The sequence below is a fragment of the Drosophila ananassae genome, chromosome 2L (assembly GCF_017639315.1).
Source record: "Drosophila ananassae strain 14024-0371.13 chromosome 2L, ASM1763931v2, whole genome shotgun sequence".
Classification (NCBI taxonomy): domain Eukaryota; kingdom Metazoa; phylum Arthropoda; class Insecta; order Diptera; family Drosophilidae; genus Drosophila; species Drosophila ananassae.
In genome coordinates, this window is record NC_057927.1 from 4079017 (window position 1) to 4102325 (window position 23309).

The 23309-nt window shown below is 41.7% G+C and overlaps 5 protein-coding genes across 8 annotated transcripts; 3 read left to right on the forward strand and 2 right to left on the reverse strand.

The window, feature by feature from the left end:
- Positions 1 to 1262: 1262 nt before the first annotated feature.
- On the forward strand, positions 1263 to 1723 carry LOC6500503. Its single transcript, XM_001953322.4, has one exon. The coding sequence runs from the start codon at positions 1315 to 1317 to the stop codon at positions 1516 to 1518; it is 204 nt and encodes a 67-aa protein (XP_001953357.1). The 5' UTR covers positions 1263 to 1314; the 3' UTR covers positions 1519 to 1723.
- Positions 1724 to 3774: 2051 nt separating this feature from the next.
- LOC6500030 (transmembrane protein 135) lies at positions 3775 to 5917 on the reverse strand. Its single transcript, XM_001953323.4, has 4 exons — positions 5757 to 5917; positions 5260 to 5674; positions 4326 to 5102; positions 3775 to 4269 (listed from the first exon to the last, which is right to left on the reverse strand). Exons 2-4 carry the CDS (start codon positions 5410 to 5412, stop codon positions 3832 to 3834), a joined length of 1368 nt encoding a protein of 455 aa, XP_001953358.1. The 5' UTR covers positions 5413 to 5674; positions 5757 to 5917; the 3' UTR covers positions 3775 to 3831.
- A 1008-nt stretch (positions 5918 to 6925) lies between these two features.
- On the reverse strand, positions 6926 to 10517 carry LOC6500029 (transmembrane protein 135). 3 transcript variants are annotated; one of them, XM_014910857.3, is made up of 5 exons: positions 9929 to 10517; positions 7624 to 8569; positions 7424 to 7564; positions 7190 to 7356; positions 6926 to 7129 (listed from the first exon to the last, which is right to left on the reverse strand). In XM_014910857.3, the coding sequence occupies exons 2-5, from the start codon at positions 8551 to 8553 to the stop codon at positions 7000 to 7002; spliced, it is 1368 nt and encodes a 455-aa protein (XP_014766343.1). In that variant the 5' UTR covers positions 8554 to 8569; positions 9929 to 10517; the 3' UTR covers positions 6926 to 6999. The 3 variants fall into 3 exon arrangements, with proteins under 3 accessions (XP_014766343.1, XP_044570272.1, XP_001953359.1); XM_044714337.1 differs by lacking the exon at positions 9929 to 10517 and adding an exon at positions 9008 to 9142; XM_001953324.3 differs by lacking the exon at positions 9929 to 10517 and adding an exon at positions 8906 to 9142.
- A 5300-nt stretch (positions 10518 to 15817) lies between these two features.
- On the forward strand, positions 15818 to 17806 carry LOC6500504 (odorant receptor 85c). 2 transcript variants are annotated; one of them, XM_032451751.2, is made up of 4 exons: positions 15818 to 17078; positions 17183 to 17338; positions 17400 to 17443; positions 17676 to 17806. In XM_032451751.2, exons 1-4 carry the CDS (start codon positions 16122 to 16124, stop codon positions 17689 to 17691), a joined length of 1173 nt encoding a protein of 390 aa, XP_032307642.1. In that variant the 5' UTR covers positions 15818 to 16121; the 3' UTR covers positions 17692 to 17806. The 2 variants fall into 2 exon arrangements, with proteins under 2 accessions (XP_032307642.1, XP_001953360.1); XM_001953325.3 differs by lacking the exon at positions 17676 to 17806 and having other exon boundaries at positions 17400 to 17581.
- Positions 17807 to 17913: 107 nt separating this feature from the next.
- LOC6500505 (odorant receptor 85b) lies at positions 17914 to 19310 on the forward strand. The gene is made up of 3 exons (XM_001953326.4): positions 17914 to 18892; positions 18948 to 19103; positions 19166 to 19310. The coding sequence occupies exons 1-3, from the start codon at positions 17933 to 17935 to the stop codon at positions 19220 to 19222; spliced, it is 1173 nt and encodes a 390-aa protein (XP_001953361.1). The 5' UTR covers positions 17914 to 17932; the 3' UTR covers positions 19223 to 19310.
- The last annotated feature ends 3999 nt before the right edge of the window (positions 19311 to 23309 follow it).

Consider the following 23309-nt stretch of genomic DNA (forward strand, 5'->3'; position numbering starts at 1 on the left):
AGGACAAGAACAAGAGCTAGAACAAGCTTGCGAATCAAAGCACGGCGATAGGGGCTCCGAACCGAAACAGGAGGAGGAGTTGCTCGTTCACTGGCTGCAACATGCGATTCCGATTGCAATTGCAACAAGCAGAAGACAGTAGACAGCAGGCGGCATGTGGTGTGCGGCATAGGCGAATTCAAAGACAAAGGCATGAGCTCCTGGGAAGAAGGGAGTGGGGCAACGACAGAGACAGTCAGACGGAAGGCTGGCAGAGAGGCAGGCAGGCGGCGAGACGGAGCAAAAGTTTTTAATATTATTTCAAGTCTGAAATGAGGGCAATCAGCAAGTGCAATTGTCGTCGAGCGGCTGGCATAACAAAAGAGCCGTTTTTTGGCCAGGCCAGAACGCAGGCGGCTGGGGGAACAGAACAAAGGCATCTTCGAGATGGATCCCGGGAAAGAGACTCCGCCAATAAGCGATGGGAGTGCCCGCTGTCAACGCCAAATGAAGCGCAGAACGCCCCCAAAGGAAAGAGGTGAATCTGCGGATATAGGTGGGTATGTACCGCTGAGGGAAAACAAACAAAGGCCCCAAAAGGCACTGACAAAGGCCCAGGATGCGGGTGGAGGAACTGCCACAGAAGTTGAAGATAGGATGGCTTACAAGTAGGTAAACGATGTAGTTTCAATTAAGGATGTACCAAGGATGAAAATGGCGGCTGAATCGCGCAATGAAGCGTACTGGGAGCGCGAAGGAAAGGCAGCGAGCTGACGATGGAGCTCTGCTGAGCTAATGAAGACGTTTCCTTCGAGAAGCGTTAGTCGGAGCCCCGGCATCCTGCAACCAGGATGCACGCGTGTCCTCCGCCGTTTGAGCGATGACAGTGGAACGTTTGGCAACCGAAACAGGCGATGAGGCGAATGCGTCAAACTGAACTTGTACCACTAACCCAGTTAGCCGTGCCACGGAACGAGTGGCACGGGAACACCCATGTGTCCTGGCACAATGCGCATCCTGTTGCGAACACGGACGAGCATCCAAACTCCACCGTTAGCCGAGGCAAATGAAACGAACGGTATTTGCCACGCCGCGGCAGAGGTTCGACTGCGGACTTTCACTCAATCCCATTCGAAAATGTTGCGAAACATCCACAATGTTGAGATACAAAAGTAGCCATGGCTTATCGCCTTGAAAGTATTGTATTTTTTTGTGGGTTCTTATCAGTCAACGTAAACCAACACGTTTCTGGGGGTGGGGTGGGCTGGCATTTGGGGTTCGAGCTCGTGCCGGATACCCGTGCGCGCTCATTGGGTCTCCAACCTCCTTAGCAGAATGCCGTCACCGCCAGACAGTTGGACCTGTTTTTTCTTTTCGCTAATATGGCTCCAAGTGAGCCTGCTCAACGCCGCTCTGGACTTCCTGCAGACGGCAGTGCCCCTGCCCCTGGTGCGCCATCGTCAGCTGGAGGACGATGAGCGGACCATGACGGGAGAGTGCACCCTGGGTGCACTAAGCATACGAATGTTTGCTTTTTGAGGGCGACAACGCCGTTTATTAACCTCAAAACAAACTAGGTGCAGTTAAACTCAGTGCGATAAGAATTAAACCGACCTATACCTCTAAATATGTATTTATTACGACTTGTAAACCAAAACGTGTATTCTAGTTATTGAATTGTAAATTATAGAATAACAAATGATTGTAAATATAATGAAAAACATAATAAATCAGAAAAAACAAACATGGGCACCCCTGTTATAATAGTTTAAAATGAAACTCTTAACTTCGTAAATATTCAAAACAAAAATATAGTTTTAAAAAAACAAAACACTGGTGGACAAATCCGTATGTAAATGGAATTTTGTTTACCTTAACGTATTCCAAGCTCGACACAAGTAACATGCATTTAATATGCATCTCCAGTTGCATAATTTCATTTCCTATTCAATCTTCGCCCACAACACTCGCACAGAAAATTTTAATTAAAAATTCATCTCACCCGAAAACGGACAAAAAAGTATAATTTATATATGAAACAGTTCTCCGGACATTTTGGGGCTGCTTATCTTGCGTTGACATACCTTGTCAGTTTGCAGAAATATCAAATGAAATTTATGGCAACACCAAAAAGTCTCTGTCGAAAAGTGAAAAGTTTCTCCTTCTTCTGTTCTTGGATGGGTTCTGTTTTTCTTACGTTTTTTGACAGTTGAAAGTTCATTTTCTGTTCGATTTGTTCAAATCGGTGGGCATCAGGCGCCGGGATTCGATAATATTTCATTATGTCGCCTTGGGGCGGTAACTTATTCATTTGCATAATTCTCTTGTTTACAATTTGCGTGCAACAAAAAATGAATAAGCCGTAGAAAAAAAAAAGAGGGTGGAGAAAAAAGCGCCAAACGATTGACTTAAATGAAGTTACAACTTGGCAGCAGCTAAGTGAAAGCAGCAGTTGCAAAATAAGAAAATTTATAATATTCAATTTATATGCACTTTTTGCAGCTTCATCTTCCCAGCTCCCGAGGAGGCGAACAACAAGTAGCCGGGAAAACAACAAAATCAGGGGAAACAACTGCAGCTGCTAAGCTGATAATCCCAGATTTCAAGGCGCCAACAGCTGCACCCACTCAGCCACTAGCCCCGCCCCCTAATCCTTCGCCATCGGCTCCTTTTCTAGCGCTGTGATTAATGAGATTTGTCACTGGCTTCATTTGTATTTTCCATGCTGTTGACTTGGTCCAAGTAGGAGGAGCAGGATGAGGCATGCCCCTCGTTTCCACTCCCTCCCAAGAAGCCAACTGACATGCATATAAATTTCATAAATGCCAGGAGCCTGCAATTGCAAGGCCTCGACCAGAACAGAGTGTCCGACAGAAGCAACAGCAGCTGGCCCGGCGAATTTGCATTTTCATTATTTTCAACTCAATTTAAAAATGAAAATCACCAAAGACAAACAGCGACGGGTCAAGCCCTCCAAAGCGGAAGGAAGTCGCTTAGCTGGCGTGCCTTATTATAATTCGCATAAAAATAAAAGCCCCAATCCCCTCGGCCGCCACTTGGCCCCGATAACTAAGTGGCACATTAAATTTACCCGAGCCTATAATTCATTTGTTAAGCCTGCCTCAGTTTCAGTTCCACTGCCTGCTCGCCTTACACTTCCATCCTTGGCCAAAATGATCATTAAATGGACTAAGGACATATAGTGCTTGTTATACCCTAAACTTGGATATTTTAACATTTTTGGTCAAAAAACAGTGCAGTTCTTGAAGTTAACTAATAGAAAAATTTAAGGTTGGATTACTAAACTGTAAGTTTCAATATTTTTTAAGTGAATCTATTTAGTCGGTTTTCTTCAGCCTCTTACTTGCCTTTTATTCATTTTCCTTTCAGTTTTATTATTATTTTTATTTTAGTTGAATTTTTAGCTGCATTTCGGGTATCTCCACTTGGTCTCAGCTCAACTTAACTCCGCTCAGTTCGTCTCAGCCCGCCTCGTCTCGGGCCCTGCCCGCTTGAATTATGGTGGGCAATAAATTTATATGACATATAAATGTAAATAATTGAGCAGCGCGGAGCCGCCGTCTAGAGTTGTCACAGCGGTGAGGCTCTCGGCTTTTGGGGCTCAGGGGCTTGGGGGATTCGGGTGGGGTTACAGTGTCGCCTGGATGTGGGTAAGGGGTGCCGTGCCAGCGGCTTGTTGGCTCTGTGATTGATGCGGCCCCACTCTGCGGCTCCTCGCATAAAAGTCCTTAATGGCCATTCTGGGTCGGCCATTTAATTTAAAGTTTTGTTGCATCTTTTTGAAACATATTTATTGTATTTGGTTTTCGTAAAACAAAAACAAAACAAGGGCTAGCAGTCCAGAGCAAAGAGGGGCAGGGGTGAGGACATGTCGATGCCCAGCTTCTTGATCATAGAGTTGATTTGATCCTGGCTCTTAAGGCCATAGACCTCAAATGGCTTCACATTGAAGCGGCTGACACGCGTACCGGAAATGGACATGAGGAACTTGTAGTAGCTGGGTCGCAGGGCCGTAGCCTCCAGGATGCACGCATGGAAGAGTATCGCCGTGAAGAAGCTGTACATGATCATCGTGAAGTGCGGCACCACGGGCAACTTTCCCTCGGAGACGCCCCAGTTGTAAAGCAGCTGCAGGGCCTTCCACATCACATACAAGGCCACGGTGGTATTGGGGAAGCGGAAGAAACCAATCGAACCGATCAAGCTCGCCGGAATGGCGAAGAGGGAGTGGTCAAAACCAAAGCCATGCCTCAAGCCACAGGAGGTGCTCTGAAGGGTTTAAATAGAGTGTTTGGAATCATAAGACATAGTAGCATAACACATACCTTAAACAAGAAGGAAAAGATCCCCAGAGCCAGCCCGAGTTGTAGAGAACCCTTGTTGAAGATCTGCTTGCGCCATTGCATCTTAAACTTGATGATTTTGGTAATGTTGAGTAACAGTTTGAGGCCCACAGACAGTCCCACGCCTCCAAGGAACGGTCTCAAAAACCCAAGGCTGGCGTATTTTACACATCCCGTCTTGTGGGGACAGCTTGGATGTTTGGCCGAACGAATTTGGTCGTAGAGCTGCAGGTACCCCGTAATGCTCTGGAAGTCCAGAGGCCTCTGTCGTGAGCTTTGCGACGTGGTCACCGCCGGAGTCTTTAGTGGGCCCGCCTCCTCCTTGCCCAGAATCAAGTCCAGAGCCTTGAAGGTGGCATCCTTGGCCACTGTCTTGTGCAGGCCAGTACGGTAAAGGTACATCAGGGCGGTGACACCAAGACCCATGATGAGCACTTGGGCATTGGGTATGGACTTGACCAGACCGCGTGCCTCAAGCATGTTCCACAAAGTCTCGCTGCCCACGTTCGCCACATACAAGGCCAGAGGCACTCGGCGTTCTGGGCGCTCGGCGGCCAGGGAAGCCATGCTGGCCAGGAAGGTGGGTATGAAACCCACTGTGCTGAAGTAGAAACCACCAAGTAGCCTACGCAGCTGACAAACTGCAAATACATAGAGACTGGCGTTGAGGGCGAGGAAGGAGGTTGATTGCAGGATACCGGTCACGGTGCGTCCTAGGTCCTTGACTGAGGGGATGCGGCCTCGCATTGCCAAAGCTAACTGGTGGTTTATAGTTTATTAAAAAAAATAATTTTATTAAAATATATTCTGAACTTTGTACTTTGGTCTAAAAAAAAGCATATCATCGGTATTTTGGTGTATTCATGGCACACCTGAGAATTCAAACTATTTTGTTTATTTCCTGTTATTAACTCACCAGGTAGACCGTGCAATATGTGCGAAGGGCCGGCGGAATGGCGGACAGCATCATGCCCGCCGTTCCAGCGGCACAACTGGAGGTCCATGGATGATTGTGCTCGAAGCAGGTGCAGCTGAAGGCTATTTCCGCAAGCTTACTCTGAACCGCCATGATCCACTTTGAATATTGACTTACGGCCTATGATTATCAAATTGGCTATGGTCGAGTGATAAAGCTTATCGGGGAAGGCTGTTTCGTCGAAAGAGTAAACGCCTCGCCCAATTCAATCCAAATGCTGGCTACTTAATCTCAATGGTCTACTTTTAATCGAATCCACGGGTATCCCATTAGCACGCTGTGTATTTTCAAGTACGAAGGTTCTCAGCTATCAGTCGGAGTATCGGAGTACTTTCTGTTTCGATGAAGCTTAATCCTTGAGTTAGAACAAAATATTTGTATTATTATTATATAACACTTTATTAAGATTATTTAATATTAAATTTAATAGAAATTACTTTGTTAAATTATTCTTTTCGGGGAAATTATTTCGGGGAAAAAATTTCTATTTTTATGGTACCGGTCCCTGATCACGTTTGGGCCCAATCAGCCACCAAATGCAACTGATACCAACTCTCTAGCCACGATTTGGACAAGTGGGGTTGGTATGGAGAAGTACGCCTTAGGAGTACCATTTCGCCGTAATCAGGGGACGACCCTCTCCCCCGGAGTGGTTCGTTCTTATCTGAACCACGCTAGCCGAAAGTTTCCCATGTATTCATACAATGTGTATATACTTCTCAATAGCCGATCGGTTTGTTGACGTTGCGTCACAGCCGGAATAACTTATCTATAATTAAGAGAAATATGGGTGCATTATTTTCTTATCAGGGCTTTTTAACCCGTTCTCTTTGGGAATTTTTCTAGCCAAAAATACCCAGTATACTTAACCCTATATTTTACCAACTCTGCTTCTAAGAAGATATAGACAATTAATTAAAAATAACAATTAAATTATAGTTATCTTTTAGATCATGCGAAAATATTATACTCAAAATATTATTGATCTAACTTACTGAAAGATGAAACAATGTTTAACTAAATTTTATCATTTATTTAAAGTGTTTTATAAACTCACCTCAAGTCGTACAGGTACAATATCCATTCTCAGAACTATCCTAAAATTTTCCATTCAGATACAATTTTGTATCTGAGTCAAAGTATTGAGTCTGGTCAAGATTTAAATACTTTGATTGGCACCTTCGCAACAATAAACAACATCATAAAAGCTCAAAAAGTGTCTGGGGCAGCGAAAAATATTTCATAAAAAATGGTATAGGCATTGTTATGTGGTTATCACTTAAAAAAAAGCTTTTAGTGGCACGTGTTGCCTTTTTGTTAATTTGTTGATAAGAAATAACCCTAGTATTAGTTGGTGAATCCAAAAATTTAGCTTTCTCACGGCCTTGTTCCCAGTTTTGATTTCTCCCTTTTATTTAAAGGCAAAATAGAATTCTTCAAATTTTAAAAATTTTTTCTTTTTAAAGTTTTATTGAATAAAAACTGATACCATGAAATAAAAACAATTAACATAATTTACATTCCACCCACACATGCTTAGTTTAGTAATCGTTGGACGCTCTCTAAGAGCGGGAGACTCTTGATATAGTACTATACGATATATGTACAACTATCTCTAAATTGCGAATATATGGAGATATGGTTTGGCCTATGATCCACTCAACTTGATCTTGGTCATGTTCAAGATGCAAATGAGAAGGCCGGCAGAGCCGACTTTTCCACAATTTTCAGAGATTTGATGGTGTCCATCGCCTGTTTCTGGGTCTCCAGTCCAAATACATTGAAGGCGCTCAGATTAAATCTGCTCAGTCTGCAAGGGAATGAAGAATCTTAGTTGAAGGCTTATGCATCGTAGGTGGGATTAACAAACCTTTCGCCAGAGATGGCCTGCAGAAACTTGAAGTAGCTGGGACGCAGAGATTTTGGCTCCAGGATGCCCGCATGGAACAGAACGGCAGTGAAGAATGAGTACAGAAACAGCATAAAGTTGGGGATTCTCGGCACGATGCCACTTTCTTGGCCCTTGTCACAGAGGATCTATGAAAGAATGATGTTAATCTGTATTCTCCCTTGGATACTAATGTAATAGATTTCTTATGCTAACCTGTATTGCTTTCCACATGACATACAAGGCGACGGTGTTGTCAGGATACTGAGTATACGTCAGTGAAGCAATTAATCCGGCGGGAATGGCAAACCGGGCATCATCGCGATTAAAGCTGTGCCGCAACAAGCATGAGATTGACTAAAAAACACATTTTATAAAAAACAAATAATATTTCTAAAACTCATTTGTTAAGTTACCTTATAGAGGAATGAGAAGCTGCCCATAAAGATACCCAGCTTCAGGGTATCGCGATTGAAGACCTGCTTATTCCATTGCATCTTTCCGGCAACGATTCGTTTGACATTCATGACCAACTTGAGGGCTACTTGGAGTGCCACCCCGCCCACCAAGGGCTTAATGCCGCCCAGAACGGCATTGCCGACGCAGCTTTGCTGGTGTCGGCAACTGGCATGCTTGGCGCGAATCAGGTTGCTGTAGACGCGTACCCAGTCGGAGACGGTTGAGAAGCTGACAGCGGGTCGGCTTTGAGAGGGAGCTGGCTGCTCACCAGGCACCGCTGGTGCTGCTTCTGCCACAGGTCCTGCTTCTTCTCTGCCCACAAAAATGCGCAAAATATTGAAAATGGAGTCCTTGGAGCCACCCAGGCGGTAGATATAGAGGAGCGCCGCTATACTTAAGCCAAAGATCATGGTCTGGCCGTGAGGCACTGAACGCACCCAGCCGCGTGACTCAGCCATATTCCAAAGCGTCTCTGTTGCAACATTGGCCACGTAAAGTGTCAGCAGTGGCCGGCGAGCGGGTCGCTCCACCAGAATAGCCGTGTACGATGCCAGGAAACAGGGCACAAACGCCACCGTGCTAAAGTGGTATCGACCCAGTGTGTTCCGTAGCAAGCAATTGTACAGGATGAAGGTGTAGGCATTGGTCACCAGGAAGGCTGTCGACTGTATGATACCCAATACGGCGCGTTTCAGGTCCTCCCTTGTGGGCACGCGGTGGCGCATCAGTAGCGAGAGGGCGTAAACCAGGGTATAGACCCGCAGGCAGTACGGCGTGGCCGAGAGCAGAATTCCGGCTGTTGCATTCGCGCAGTGATCCGTCCACGGGTGCTGGAACTCCTGGCAGGTAATGCTCAATGGCGAAATTAGTTTGCTTTGCCCCGTCATAGTCGAAGGTCTACAGCTGCAAAATAGAAAATGAACTTCTTAATTTGTTGCTTAGCGAATTTATATTGCTTTTTTGTGATCATTTTTTGATATGGACAATCAAAGTGCACTGAACTGACTTCTATCAGATGTTTATAAATAAATATCTTGATGACTTTCTTTGTTCCAGGACCACTTGTTATTACTCTAATCCTGATCCACGTACGTGGGTTATAATAATTTGCTTATTTGTTTTCAAGAACAGTTGTTTACTTAATATTTAAATATGAAATACTAAACGAAAAATTCTTCTAAATCAATAATATCTCAAGTGGTCGAACAAATGTTTTGCGTAGGTGGAACCATTAGTCACCTAAAGTGGGGTGTCCAAGTCCGATGTTTAACCTTTAATCTTATCTGTTGAGCACACGGTGTACGGGTGTACGGGTGTACGGGTGGTTATTGTGATTCTTACGAGGCTATCGGTTGTTCCACTGAACTTGAAAAGTTATTCCAAAAATAAGCTGGGGATTTCGTGTTGCTTCGCAGGGAAACGCTCTGCAGCTGCTGCTGGCCAGGCCAGAACTGAACCGTCCCAGTGGACAGTAGCCTGGAAAGTTGGATTGGCGGATTACAGCTGGTATATGACAATATATGGCTTGTCTGCGATAAGATACATGATAGATTAGCCGATCCAGGAGGTGGGTGTATGGGGGGTTTGCTTTTGATTTAAAGGAGCGTGGTTATAGAGTGTAATCTAAGGATTAAGGGTTTGTCAACAACTTTTACATAATTAAATTAGTTTGTTGCTAATAAACTCATGTGTTATGATTTTTACTTATAAAGATCAATGGTCAATTTATATGACTAAGTTTTCATTGTTATTGTACATTTTATGATCAAAAGCTTATAATAAACAAGTCTAGTGGCTTACAATAATACTATATATGTAGGTTTATGAGAAGTAAAAAAGAAGAGTATGAGTTTTATAAGAGCAACACAATTGAGGTTCATCGTAAATGGGGTAGGTCAAATTATATTGTAGCTGTTAGGCGCTACCTTGGCAAGATGACAATGCAAATAGCTTATTTAAATACTCATATTAACCTGTTTATAATATACAAAGAATTAAGTTATTAAAGTAACTAGATTGAAGCAAATATTGCTTCATCGATGTACGCCTCTAGTAGACCGAATCGACCTCTGAATCGAACTGAAAATGTAAAAGCGCAAAGAACCTTTGCCCGAGATTTGCATAAAAATGATATATGAACCGAAGACAAAGCAAGAACTTGAAGCAATCGCTACGTGTCAGAGATATGGACTCGGTGGGGCTCCCACTAGAAATGCTAATAGCTAATCGAATCCCTTGCCCGCCTTATCGGATGGCACTTACGCTCAACTACTCGCACACTTGACTGGGCAATAAAGCGATCGTTGGCTAATCGCCGATTTGCTGGTAACTTGATTCGAGATACGGCAGCTGCTTTGCTTGGACGCTGGACAATCTTTCAGTTGGGCTGTAGGCTGCTGATATGCTGTCTCTCGGTGTTTTCGGATGAATGCTTACTATTTCGACACTCCAAATCGAAAAATTTGACAAGCAACTTTCCAGCGACGCACTGCTCCTTGGTTGCTCCGTTTGGACTATCTGTTCCGCTCCGCTTTGAGTTCCGGATCTTGCCCTTAGCATCGGTGGCAGTGAATGCATATATTATACGGGTGCTGGATGGAACTCGTAATTATCTCCGGGGCCACAAAGTCCAACAACAACAAGTGGTCGGGTGTCGCTGGAATCTGTTGTTTCCGTTTTGCCCCTTTGACTGCTGCAGCAAATGGGCAGCAAGCACTGCACTTGCTAGCTGGACCGCCGCATGTCCAGCTGTTCCTATTGTCTATATTATTTTTTATTTAATTTGCGTTTATTCCACGAGCGGCTGTTCAATTGCGCGTTTTGTAAACAATAATACGCCCGAGTGTCTATCGGTATATCGATAGGTAGATGCGCAACGTTAGGGGTGGAAGCTTACCACCTTTAGATGGCGGGCATTTCAAATGTATTAGTTTGTTAAATGCTGAAATAACTATTCAATTTTATAAATTGTTTTCATTATATTAATCATAAAACAATATAATTAATTTATTTCATTGATTTTTGAGGAAAATGGTTTTGAACAAATTTAAGAAATATATATTTTCATAATTGACATATTCATATCTATTATATAGTTTAAATGATTAAAATGTAATCTTTTAAAGCCAATTTTAAAATTATTTTCATAATATGGATAGTGAGTAGTTTGAGAAGAAAAACTTTAACGGTAAATAAAACAAAACAAAGCCTTTGAAGTTTAAGCCTTAAACTTTAAAGTAACAAACTTTTTTAATTTCTAATTTCTGTGGAAATTAAAACCCAATTGAAAATATATTCTGACTCGGTATTAAAATTTAATTGTCTGCAATTATCCGACAAATCTGTTGAAGCCAATTTAGCCATCTTGCACCTAACCTTGCGGTCTGAGGCCAACGCGTTGTTGAAATTTTCATTTACGAATCCTGCGGTGACCTCCGAGGCCACAATTGAAGCCACAATCGACTCGGGCGCCGGATGAAAGTCTAGCAGAACACTTGGACTGCGAAATTGTTTGCATTTCAAGTAGGTTGCGGGAGAGCTTCCCATTGCCGAGCCATCAATTGGATTTTGGTTGTAGTTCATAAGTGTATCTCTGCCTATATCAGGCTAGCTGCTATTTCAATTCCACTTTTGCTTCCATTTCCACGATTTGACGTGTTTTCGTACTCCTCCACCTCTTTTAATCTACGAGTACACTGAAAGAAATTATATTTCCAATAAACTTTATGAAAGAAATTTAAATTTATTGGGAGGGTATTAGATCATATAGCATGCAACATTATTTTTCAAAAAATTTCCCACTACTTCCTAAAATATTTGGAAATTTTAAAATTCTTTTCCTCAGTTTAAACGGAATATTCCGTTATTGTTTTGCGGCTGTTGCCGTTTCCATTACCTGGGGCATGATGGCTTATTTTGAAAGCCAAAGCGCTTAAGTAGTTCATTCAACATAGGCCCTAAAATGGGGGATGGATTCCGAGCCTTTCCTGCGCTCCTTGCGGTCCTTTCCTAAGTCTCATTTCTGGTGTTTCCCGCTCAAATGCTTAGCGAAATTGCGGCTGCTTTGTGTGATGCCCGGCCCACCTCCACCTCCCAAATTTTGCCGCGGCTTAGCCAGGAGTGTCGGTGTTTTGGAGCTAGATGTCGTGTATATCAAACATACTTGACTCTGTCAGGACCTGGCACTTACTTAATTTACTTGAGGTGTTTCGGTGTTTCGTTGATTCGGGGCTTCGGTGCTCCCTGGTTTTTGGTATCCCCGCATAAATCTTTGTTTCTGACGTGTCGCCAGGCGCTAAGTAAGCACTTAAAAAGATTGGGTAAATGGAGGCAGGAGGCGGTAGTGGGAGCCACCTTATTGTTGCTGCTAATCTAAAGTTGCCCCCAGCTTTCGGGGTTCAATTGGCAATTAGCCCAGAACTTGACCGGGTTGTGTAGGTCGTGCAGCAGTGCAGCATAATCTTTGTAATTGCTGGCGGAGAAAAGGGCACCCAGGGGTCCTGGAAGCTGTCAATCCGGCAGCCACTTAGGAATCAATTTGGCCAGCGAAGCGTGCGTTTAATATGCAGCCAAGAGAGAGCGGAGTGAGAGTACATGGAACGGAGTCTCAGAACGCAGTCCTTGGGATCGGATTTTGGACAGGTTGTGGAAAGGGCCGGGGTTTGGGGTTCATTGAGCTGCTTGACCACCGAGCAGCACCTCCAGCCTCTGCTCCAGCATTTATAGACTTGTCTTGGGCTCATTCATCCTAAGCCACACATCCCCTTCGGCATTGCTTAATGCGAAGGTCCTGTTCAGGTTGCTGCCTGCATGTGGCCATTTGTTTAGCCCAGTGTCCTGTGGGTGTCTGTGTGTGTGTGGTTGCGTCCAAATGTGTTCAATTAAGCGGTAATAAATTGTTCATTTGCTCATCGGTGCGCAAGGCCATTACAACAACAGCAGGATCTATGGCTATAGAAGACTTTGTCGTCACTGTAATATATTATGGGAGTCAGATTATGGCCAGGACCAATACCGTAGCCACCAGCAGCAGCCTACATTGATGCATATCCTGCCATTAGCAAGCCTTTTGCATAATACACAATTAATTTTGCACATAGTTGTTATTTTATTAATTGCTTCCATTCGGTTTTTTTTTTCTCAATCACAAAGTCGGTAAACCGTAGCCTGGCCTGTTTGCCTGGCCCAAAAACAAAAGGCCAAAATCATCAGTGTGGAGGAGACAAAATCGTTTAGCCAAATGCCCCATTTTCCATTTCCATTCGCCGCAGCAAAACCGCCCAGAAATTTGGACCAGACCACACTGACTTCCCATCAAAATAGATATTTTGCGGCTGCCGTTGGTAACGAACGAATGCCAAAACAGACATTTTCAACCCGAAATCCAGTTCCCATCTTCGAGCAAAAACCCCAACCTCATTGTTTTCTTTAGAGAGAGAGTCACACATGTTCGGCTGTTTGGCGAGGGAGTAAATGTGTCAAATGTCACACAGACAATTGCCGCAATGCTGGCCAAGATACTTGTCGGGCGGAAGTTGTTACCAAATGTAAAATTAACAATGGATTATGTGCTATTGCATTTTCTCTTTCCTTTTCTCCTTCACTCTTTGACTCTTTTGGTCCTTATTCCTCCTTTCACAGCTCACATATGTGACCTCCTATATGCCTTGTTGCCTTTGGAAATTGAAGTTAAACATAAGTTGACTTTTTCCCCATCGTCGTGTTTCTACACTATTATCAATAGAAAAAGTTCATAACTGAATTCATAGGTACATATATGAATTCAGAGTAAATGGAATAACAGGGTATTACTTTTGCCTTCCAATCTTTGACGGCAGAACTTATGGTGCCACAATATGGCTTTATTTTTACCAATACTCATCCGATTCTTGAGCGAAATACCTTAAACGATTTGAACAGCGATTCCAATTCAATCTGCATCAAAATCTAAGAACAAATTTTTTTTTATTTTTTATCAAAATTTCTGGAGGATCCCCTTCAAGATGTACAAAAACGCATGGAGCCAGAATATGGCCCCCAGCGATGGCTATACCTTTGCCAATAATCATCCGATTCTTGAGCGAAATACCTTAACCGATTTGTGCAGCGATTTCCTTTTAATCTGCATCAAAATCTAGGAACGAATTATTTTTTAGATTTTTTGTCAAAATTTCTGGAGGACCCCCTTCCAGATGTACAAAAACCCATGCCGCCAGAATATGGCTCCGATACGATCCTCGATTCTCAACCGGAACATTTGAAAGGATTTTTTAGATAAAAACGAAAACATTAAAGCATCTAGAGAATGGATACAAGAGATATGCAAGTTTTATGCAAGTTTTTAACACATGAAGTGTTATTATTTAGAAAAGTTAGATTACCTGACATTAGTAAACCATGGAATAGATTAAGATGTGAGTGGTGTTAACTGAGATAACTGAGGTCGCTACTCTCAAAAGTTGAACGTGAAGTGGGTGGACTGCCATATGCAAATGTGCCTGTTCTGGGGGCGGTACAACGGTGACGTCAACAAGAGGAACTGCGACCAAAATCAATTCCCGTCATCCCACCCAAGGTGCAATATCCCCGAAGTAAAGTCAAACGAAATTAGTTTGGTGCTCATAAAACTTTTCCACGAAGTTTGCACTGGCCACACACACACACAAGTCCTCCCCCTCCCCAGAGTTCAGGATGGTGTATGTGAGTGCGCGTACAATAACTTTGGCTTGCCGCCGATAGGTGAATGGGGGATGCAAGAAGTGCGAAGATTTTGGGGGTGTGGGAGAGGCAACCGGAAACCTGGAAACCCCAAACGGCTCTTCCCCTGAGATTTGAGACTTGAGACATGAAAACTTTTTGCGTCCGGCTGGCCAGTGGGGTCCCAAGGCTTTAATTGTATTTCAAGTTCCAGGTTGTACTCGTCCACCTCAATTTTCCACCGCCGTTTTGTATTTTCGTCCTTCGCTCCTCCGCACACACACGCTGCTATTTCCATGCGTGATAAATGGCCAAAACGGAAAAAATCGTTGAATGCCTTTGGCCGGCTTTGTTCCCTTTCCACGCTGGAAGCCAAATTTCGGGGCTTTTGTCTTTCAATTTGGCCCAAAAATCTCTTTCGGTCAGTTTTGGTAGCTTTGGCAGAACCTTACACCCCGGTCCTTCTTCTTTGCTTGTAATCGGTCTGTTTGCATTTGCGTTGCATAGTTTTGTGGGGCAACGCACATACCAGGATTTTGTATCGAATACGGCCAGGATACAGTGAAACTAGGATCAAAATATTTATATTTTAATCTATTGTACAAATATCATCTTGCTCATATTAATTTAAGAATGCCAATAAAATATTTTAAACAATAAATACATATTTTGACAAATGATTTATATTTATTACTCATACGCAGTGTTGGCTTCCAGCGCAAAAAACATAAAAAATGTTTATTTTAATAATAATTAATAAGGAAAAATATTTGGGTTTTTATTTTTCCCTTTATATCTAAGATAAGGCTTTTTGTAATATTTTATTAAACAATGTAGATCAATTACATCACTTATTCGCAGTGCTAGCCTATCGATTTAGTATAAATATATTTCGGGCCATTTTGTTTAAAATCTTAATCTATATTCTTATGCTCTTTTCCACCATGTTTGAATTTGTATGTTTCTAATTACATTATTCCTTTGAAGCTTTATTCCTTAAAATGGGAGTAAAATGGATTCAATTACGCTTATTGGTTTCCATACTGCAAAGTCAATACAATATCACAGTGTTATCAAATTTTTGTTTGAGAGCACCAAAAAACGGACCGAAACTAGCCAAGTTTTACTGTGAAAAATTTTGGCCAACCCTGCCGTATAATTGGGCTAACGTGTTCGGCAAGAGTAATTCATTCTGTTTATATGCTCTTCGGCTGCGGCTAAGCTGGATTGTTGAAATGTGAAAAGATTTAATTTATTTGAAGTGCGAGCGAAAAAAAAGAATTTCCATCGCTTCACTTTACCTCACTGTTGGGGATTAGACCGCGTCCTCGTCTTCGAGCTGGATGCGCTGTTACGCCAATTCGCCAGTTCTACAATTCAAGGATTCGCTTTCGAATAGCATTTATTCAAACGTTTCGATTGCTTTCCGTCGGATTCAATCTCCGAGTGATTTATTGTGTGGCTGGCCCAGACAAGCGATAAACTGAGGAGTAAGTGGTTGCCTGGGATGGGAATCGTGATTGCGTTTGCTTAGGCACAACAATTATCCGCAGTTAATGTAAACCAAATCAATAATTAAGTTGCGAACGAAGCCCAGAATTAGTCGCATTATAAATCGGAATGTATGCATTTACGATAATCAGATCTATAATTATATTATTAGATGGTATATGTAATAGCCAGTGCCTGGCTCCTTACAAAAAGGTTATAAAGGTTACCATAAGTCGCCAGGTGGCGCATTCTTTAGTTGGAAGACAAAATGAAGTTTATGAAGTACGCCGTTTTCTTTTACGCGTCCGTCGGCATCGAACCGTATACGAAATCTTCGCGTTCCCAGAAGAAAAGCCTCTCGTCCGACCTTCTCTTCTGGGCCAATGTGATCAACCTAAGTGTGAACATTGCAGGAGAGTTTATGTACCTGGGGGTGTCCCTTTACAACGGCCAGTTGATCGAAGCCGTCACCGTGATGTCCTACATAGGATTCGCATTTGTCGGAATGAGCAAAATGTTCTTCATCTGGTCGAGAAAGCGTGCCCTGAGTAGCATGGTCGACGAACTGGAAATGATTTACCCTCCGAACCCAATCCAAGAGGAGAAGTATTGCCTGCACAGTTACTTGCGTTCTTGTTCGAGAATTAGCATCATCTATTCCCTTCTTTACTTACTTCTGATTTGGACATTCAATCTGTTCAATATGATGCAGTACCTTGTTTATGAAAAATGGCTAAAGATTCGTACCGTTGGCCAAACTTTGCCTTATTCCGAGTACTTTCCATGGGTCTGGGAAGGCAACTTGTCCTTCTATTTACAGTTCTTGAGTCAGAACTTTGCAGGACATTCCTCGGCCTCGGGTCAGATATCCACGGATCTTTTGCTCTGCGCCGTAGCCACCCAGGTAGTGATGCATTTCGATTATCTTGGAAGGGTTTTGGAGAAGCACAAATTGACAGGCGATTGGAAGAAGGACTCGAAATTTTTGGTTAAAACTGTTCGCTACCATCAGCGTATTCTACGGTTGACCGAAGTGATTAATGAAATCTTTGGGCTACCCCTGTTACTGAATTTTATGGTCTCAACATTTGTCATTTGCTTTGTGGGCTTTCAAATGACCGTCGGGGTTCCGCCTGATCTTCTGGTGAAACTCTTTCTTTTCCTTTTTTGTTCAATGTGTCAGGTGTACTTGATCTGCCACCACGGCCAATTAATTGCTGATGCGGTGAGATATATTTTTTCTGTAAAAAATAAATTAAAAATATATTTAGAATCATTGTCCTTCAAGTTTAAATAAATAATATAAAATATTGTTTGTGTATCTTATAGAGTTCTGGACTAGCAATTGCCGCCTACAACCAAAACTGGAGTTATGCTGATGTCCGCTATCGCCGAGCTCTGGTATTTATTATTGCCCGATCCCAAAAGATTACCTATTTAAAAGCCACCGTATTTATGAACATAACCCGTGCCACCATGACAGATGTATGCGTTTCGATTTCGATATTTTAAAATATATTTAAAACTTTTTTTTATTTATTTTTAGATCCTTCAGACATCATACAAATTTTTTGCTTTACTCCGAACCATGTATGTAAAATAAAAATAATTGTTTTACAAGTGAGATATTACATAACAACAAGCAAAATATTACATAATTACTAAAAAAAAGTTATGTGCATCAAAGTTATTTAATAAAAATTTTGCCGAATTAGCTAATTTGTCGGACTTGTAAGGTGTCAAATGTTTTCGATCGTGTGATGCTTGTAGACATATTTTGTACAGTTAAAATTTTAAAGAAGGGGTTTTTCGATAATTACAGGATTACGTGCCTCTGAATTATGAATTCGACTAAGCAGGTGGAAGGATTCAAGGACTTATATGGGCGGAAACTCTAAGGAAAAAATGAATACCTATTGGCAAAGCTTTTTATTTGATTTTAATGAATTGCATTGCATTGGAAAGCAATGGACATAAGGTTGACAAAATCAGTAGACCTAATTATAGGTTAGCAAAAATTGTTATAAATGCGTTGGAATCTCAACCGAGTGGTCATTCAGCTTTGACAAACCTGTTAAGATGGAAAAGTTTTTAAAATACGCAATTTTCTTCTACAACTTCTTGGGTATCGAGCCGTATAGAAAAGACTTCGTACATCAGAAAGAAAGTCGCAGAGCTTGGATCATTCTTTGGGCCAATGCTATCAACTTGTTCCTGGTGACTTTGGCAGCAAGTATTTACTTTCGAATGGCTTATAAAGAGGGAGATATTGTGGAGGCTGTGACAGTGTCATCTTATATTGGCTTCGTTATCGTGGGCGCTTGCAAAATGGCCTTTATTATTTTGAAAAAGCCCAAATTAAGTGAACTAGTAAAACAATTGGAGGACATTCATCCGCATGGAGCCACTCAGGAGGATGCCTATAAAGCAAAAGATTATCTCCGCACATTTTTAAAGATAAGCTTCAGATACTCGCTTCTTTATTCACTGCTCATCTGGACTTTTAACCTGTACCCCCTAGTGGAGAATCTTGTTTACGAAAAATTGCTAAATTTAAGAGTGGTGGGCAAGATGTTGCCGTATTTGCTTTACATTCCATGGGAGTGGCAGGACAATTGGACCTATTACATTTTGCTGTTCTCCGAAAGTATGGCAGGCTGCACAGCGGTGGCTGCACAAATATCGACGGATCTTTTGATTTGCGCTACAGCAACGTTGATAGTGATGCACTTTGAACATCTTGGGAATACGCTGAGGAACCATAATTTGAGTGGAGACTGGAAGGAGGACTCCAGATTTTTGGCCCATATTGTGTGCTATCACGAAAATCTTCTGCGCCTCTTGAGCGACATAAACGATCTCTTTGGAATTCCCATGCTTTTTAATTTTATGGTTTCTTCGGGATTGATTTGCTTTGTGGGATTTCAGATGACGGTTGGAGTTCCTCCGGACATGATTTTCAAACTATTTCTGTTCCTCTTCTCTTCGACTAGCCAAGTGTATCTTATTTGCTATTATGGACAGTTGGTGGCCGATGCGGTATAAATCTTATATAATGAATCAAATTTATTTTTAATGTATATATTCTTTTCAGGGCTTTGCCATATCTCTGGCTGCTTACAGCCAAGACTGGTATCATGCCGATATTCGATATAAGCGAGGTTTAATTTTAATAATTTGCCGTTCCCAGGAAATAACCTATTTAAAAGCCACTATATTTTTGACTATTACCAGAACCACATTCACCGAGGTATAGATCATTTGTAAATGAATTATTTTGTAATATTTTATCATATTTGTGTCATTATTCAGCTCCTGCAGATGTCATACAAATTCTTTACGTTGCTCCGCACTATGTATGCCAACTGAAAGGCTTCTAAAATATGTTAGACTCACCTAGATTTTAGTGAATCCACAAACTCAAAAATATGTAGAAAATAAATTTTATTACTGAAGTATAAACGAATAGATCTACAGTTTAAATTCAAAATGAGTAATGTAAACTTTTGGAAACTTTTTAAAGAGATTAGTTGGTGCCTCTTTGCAAGACATGTGTAAATTGCAAGGCAGATGACCATGGAAGATCCTCAAGTCCTAAGCCCTACTCCTAGTACTCCATGCAAAGCTTTCAAAGGCTCAACGCGAACATAATTATGCGGCAGCACGAGTTCCACGCATGTCCATCCTCATCGCAGCTTTGGGGCAAAAAGAGAAAAAATAGTAGCAATCTTTTTAGCGCTCGTTGCTGCCATTGAAAAGGCAATTCTACGGCTTCACTGAAGGGAGGAAATATGTATGTTGCTACAAAAGAAAATTGCAGAGTAAATTTTACGCTTCACTGCATACAAGTTGTGCTTATGAGTTTTTGCAGTTTGTTGAAGAGAAGTGAAGTATTTTCGACTTGATTGGAAGTTGACTTTGTTGGCTTAAAATTGGATAAATAAGTGATTTTACTTATAATTGAAAAAAGTGTAAGTAATAAAATATAACAATCTTAGAAACAACGAAACAACAAAATTTCATTCGGAAGTCCCTTTATAAATTCAATTTTTAGAGTGTTTGCGAGTTCATTTTTCTGGACAAAGCTTGTTGGGAAAAATTTTTTTTTTTACAATTTCGATGGAATGTAAGGGGAATGCGGGAGGATAGCTCCTTCTCCAGGCAATGGACAACTAACTGGTTTGATGGCATCTAATGCAGTTTTTCCCTGATGTGTGGCTGTGTGCACGCACTCAACAATATTAGCAATTTATGCGTTGAAGCGTGTCAGTGGGCGTAAAAAGTGGAAAGTGGGGGCGGAGTCGAAGGAAGGATGTGGGAGTTACTCGTATAACATTTTCATTTTTGACGAATTCCGACATCACCTGCCATAGTTATTGTTTGGGAAAGCCACGTGCATAAAATATATTAAAATCTATTTTTTGTCCAATGCCACCAACTCAAACTCAAACTGAAAAAAACTCCGCCCGAGGGCTTGTCAATTTCCCATTTCCCTTGCTCTGTTCCTGGTATGACATATTTTTTTGTGGGCTAAAAATTGTACTCACTTATTATTTATTTTTGTGGGTGACTGTGTGTATCTTCAACTGTGTATATAGACCGTCGCTTTTTCGTTGTGTGCGCTGTGGCTCTTTTTGGGGATTTATTTTTCATTTTTGTGAAATTTTTATAAAGCTCCAAATGTGATACAATTTAATTTCTGGTCACGTTTTGTGTGATTTCCAAATGGCAACAGTTACAACAAAAACAGAAATAACAGCCAGAGAAGGTTGAAAAAGTCTTTCAATATATCTCCCTGTCATATTGCATAATTTAAGGCGCTCTAAGCATGGAACACGTTTATTACCCCATATGCATATTTATGTATTTAAGCGTCCATCTGTCTGGACGGAAAACCAGTGGCCACCAGCCAGCTCTGACCATCACAAAGATCGTATCTGGCGAAGTCAATTACTGATACTGTCACGGTTAACCTGGCGCCATGGATTTTATCCTCGGCATATTAGTATGCAACTGCGGCTAACCGAAAAATAATTAAATTGTATATTTGTATAAATCAATAATAAATTAGCTAATTGCCAAACATGATAAATACATTTGGGATACATGATTAAGGTTGTGTATGGTATGCTTTGGGGTGACGATATTGCATTTTGTGGTCGATAAATGACGACATCTAAATATTTGCAAACTCTTGTCGGTTGATTTTCGTAAGTGAATTGTTTAATAATAAGGGTAATTTAAATAATCATGCATTTTAAAACTATCCTGTTTGCATTTTAATGTAGATCTTTAACTCCAAAGACTGGTGGCAATAAAGTGCTTAAATGGAGCAATCAACCTCTTATACAATTGCAACACTTTTTTAAGTTTCGAGGTAGTTTCTGATTCATTACCTCGATACCCAATTTCGAGTGATGTCACATATACATATATAGGCCAAAGGCTATCAACATAAGCATTTCTACCATTTATGGGTGAATGTGAATTTGCATTTTTCATGCAAAATGCACCGAAACCAGCAGAGCGAAAAGTGAAACTGCAAAAAGCTGCCCATTTTTTAGCATTATTTTTTGTGAAACCTTTCAATGGATTTCTCCCACCAGCGGTTGTTAAGTCCACTTATCAAAACGTGCAAATAACTCAGCTCCCAGGATACGGACAACACGTGCTGGAAACTGGTGCCGTGATGACCCAGTGGGGCGTGTTCAATGGTCAATTGGCAAAAAACCGATGGCATTGTTGCAGGCGAAAAGCAGAGAAAGAAAAAAAATATATATGACCCAAAAGCTGGACAAAGCCAGGACGATGCATTATAGTTGCCACACTTTCGGCAGAGTCGAAGGGGGAGTTTGTTCTGTTTTTTCAATTAGCTGCCATTAAATTGAATTCAAATATTGAAACAATATGTTGCCCAGCAGGCTGTGGCATGGGTATAGTCGTACATAAAGCCCGGCCACTGGGAGATTTTAGTTTCAGCTTAGCACCAATAGCACCCCGCACTGATCGACTGTGATTTATTGATTTCGAGTGCAGTTTTTCTTGTCAAAAGTTGACTGCGGCTCATACGCTCCAGTGTCCACACACAAAAATGTTCAAATACTACAAAAAATTGGCCTCGCGGAAATCGCATAAAAATTGTTTCGATTTTCATTCAGTTTTTGGCTCAAAGGATTCACTCTCTGTCCCCGAATTCTGGTAAATGTGTGAAAATCCACACATATCGACGAAGAGAATCCTTTTCAGTGGTTGATCCTATACATTTCAGTGCAGCACGGCAAGCCAGCATAGAAATGGATACTAAAAGCCTCTAAATTAGTTTTCTAGTGTTATTACTCATACGCACTGTATGCGGAAATGATATTTTTATGGCCTTGCATTAGGGAAATGGTGTGGCGTTCCATGAATATGGTCGCAAATGAAAGACTTTCCTCTGCTTCAAATACATTCTCGGAAAGACAACATTTGTTAATGGCCATCCAAAGTGACTGGATGGTTTTTGGGTCTATTTTTTTGTGGACTTGGAACTGCCTCTGCTATTTTCAGCGATGATTGTCGATGATTTAACGATGGCTTATTGATTTCTTATAGGCCCATTAATAGTGGCCCCTCCCACCCGGGGCCAACTAATAGCATTCATATTCGAAGCGATTTGTCAAAGGGACAGAGGACATGTGCCTTTATCAGGATAATTGTGACAGTAATGTGAGGCGATACCGGGACGGAATCTATATATATTTTATGGTAGGAATATATCAAAGGCAAAAAATTCGTGTCTAGACGAAGGGCGTAGCGGGGGAGGGGTAGGGGTAGGGGAGAAGCGTAAGCAGGGCTTAGGACCCAAGTAGGCTGCTGAGCCACACAAAGCGGCCACAAAGACGCGCGGCTTGTATGCGCAAAGATAAGCGTGGGATTTCATTTGCTCATTACTCAACAGCTTACACGGAAGCAGAGAAGTGGCAACGGCAAGGCAGAGGAAGTAATAAGAGCGCGGCAGCGAGCACATAAGAAATGCATGTGCACATAATTCATTTTTTATGCTGGATTACAGCAGCAACAAAAATGATGGCGGCTAAGTACAGTTACAAGGCGCATAGAGCCTTCTAGCAACTACATCTACAGGCTCAACCGCACCACCACCCACATTGGTGCACAGAAACTTGCGAGAAGAACATTTAGAAAGAGAGATGACTGAGCTGGGAGAGAGGGAGATTGTAGAGGAAGGCGGGAGGCAATAGCGCTTGTCATCGTCTACAGCTCCTGCACCGGAAACGGAAGCGACATCCAAGTTTATGTTAAAGTTTGATGCAAAACTCCAACAACTCACACATGCCATGCATGCACTTTGAATACTGTTCAAGAAATAAAAATATATAGTAAATAGAAATATGAAATATAAAACAAAATTTATATTATTAAAAGATAAGATAAAACATATTGATATTGATATAATCTG

Coding starts and splice junctions, on each gene's coding strand:
- LOC6500504 (XM_032451751.2), top strand. CDS start 16,122: ATGAAGTTTATGAAGTACGCCGTTTTCTTTTACGCGTCCGTCGGCATC. Junction 17,079..17,182: donor GCCAATTAATTGCTGATGCG/GTGAGATATATT, acceptor TGTATCTTATAG/AGTTCTGGACTAGCAATTGC. Junction 17,339..17,399: donor CCCGTGCCACCATGACAGAT/GTATGCGTTTCG, acceptor ATTTATTTTTAG/ATCCTTCAGACATCATACAA.
- LOC6500030 (XM_001953323.4), bottom strand. CDS start 5,412: ATGGCGGTTCAGAGTAAGCTTGCGGAAATAGCCTTCAGCTGCACCTGC. Junction 5,103..5,259: donor CATATTGCACGGTCTACCTG/GTGAGTTAATAA, acceptor ATAAACCACCAG/TTAGCTTTGGCAATGCGAGG. Junction 4,270..4,325: donor TCTTTTCCTTCTTGTTTAAG/GTATGTGTTATG, acceptor TAAACCCTTCAG/AGCACCTCCTGTGGCTTGAG.
- LOC6500505 (XM_001953326.4), top strand. CDS start 17,933: ATGGAAAAGTTTTTAAAATACGCAATTTTCTTCTACAACTTCTTGGGT. Junction 18,893..18,947: donor GACAGTTGGTGGCCGATGCG/GTATAAATCTTA, acceptor TATTCTTTTCAG/GGCTTTGCCATATCTCTGGC. Junction 19,104..19,165: donor CCAGAACCACATTCACCGAG/GTATAGATCATT, acceptor GTCATTATTCAG/CTCCTGCAGATGTCATACAA.
- LOC6500503 (XM_001953322.4), top strand. CDS start 1,315: ATGCCGTCACCGCCAGACAGTTGGACCTGTTTTTTCTTTTCGCTAATA.
- LOC6500029 (XM_014910857.3), bottom strand. CDS start 8,553: ATGACGGGGCAAAGCAAACTAATTTCGCCATTGAGCATTACCTGCCAG. Junction 7,357..7,423: donor TCATGTGGAAAGCAATACAG/GTTAGCATAAGA, acceptor ATTCTTTCATAG/ATCCTCTGTGACAAGGGCCA. Junction 7,130..7,189: donor CAGGCCATCTCTGGCGAAAG/GTTTGTTAATCC, acceptor ATTCCCTTGCAG/ACTGAGCAGATTTAATCTGA.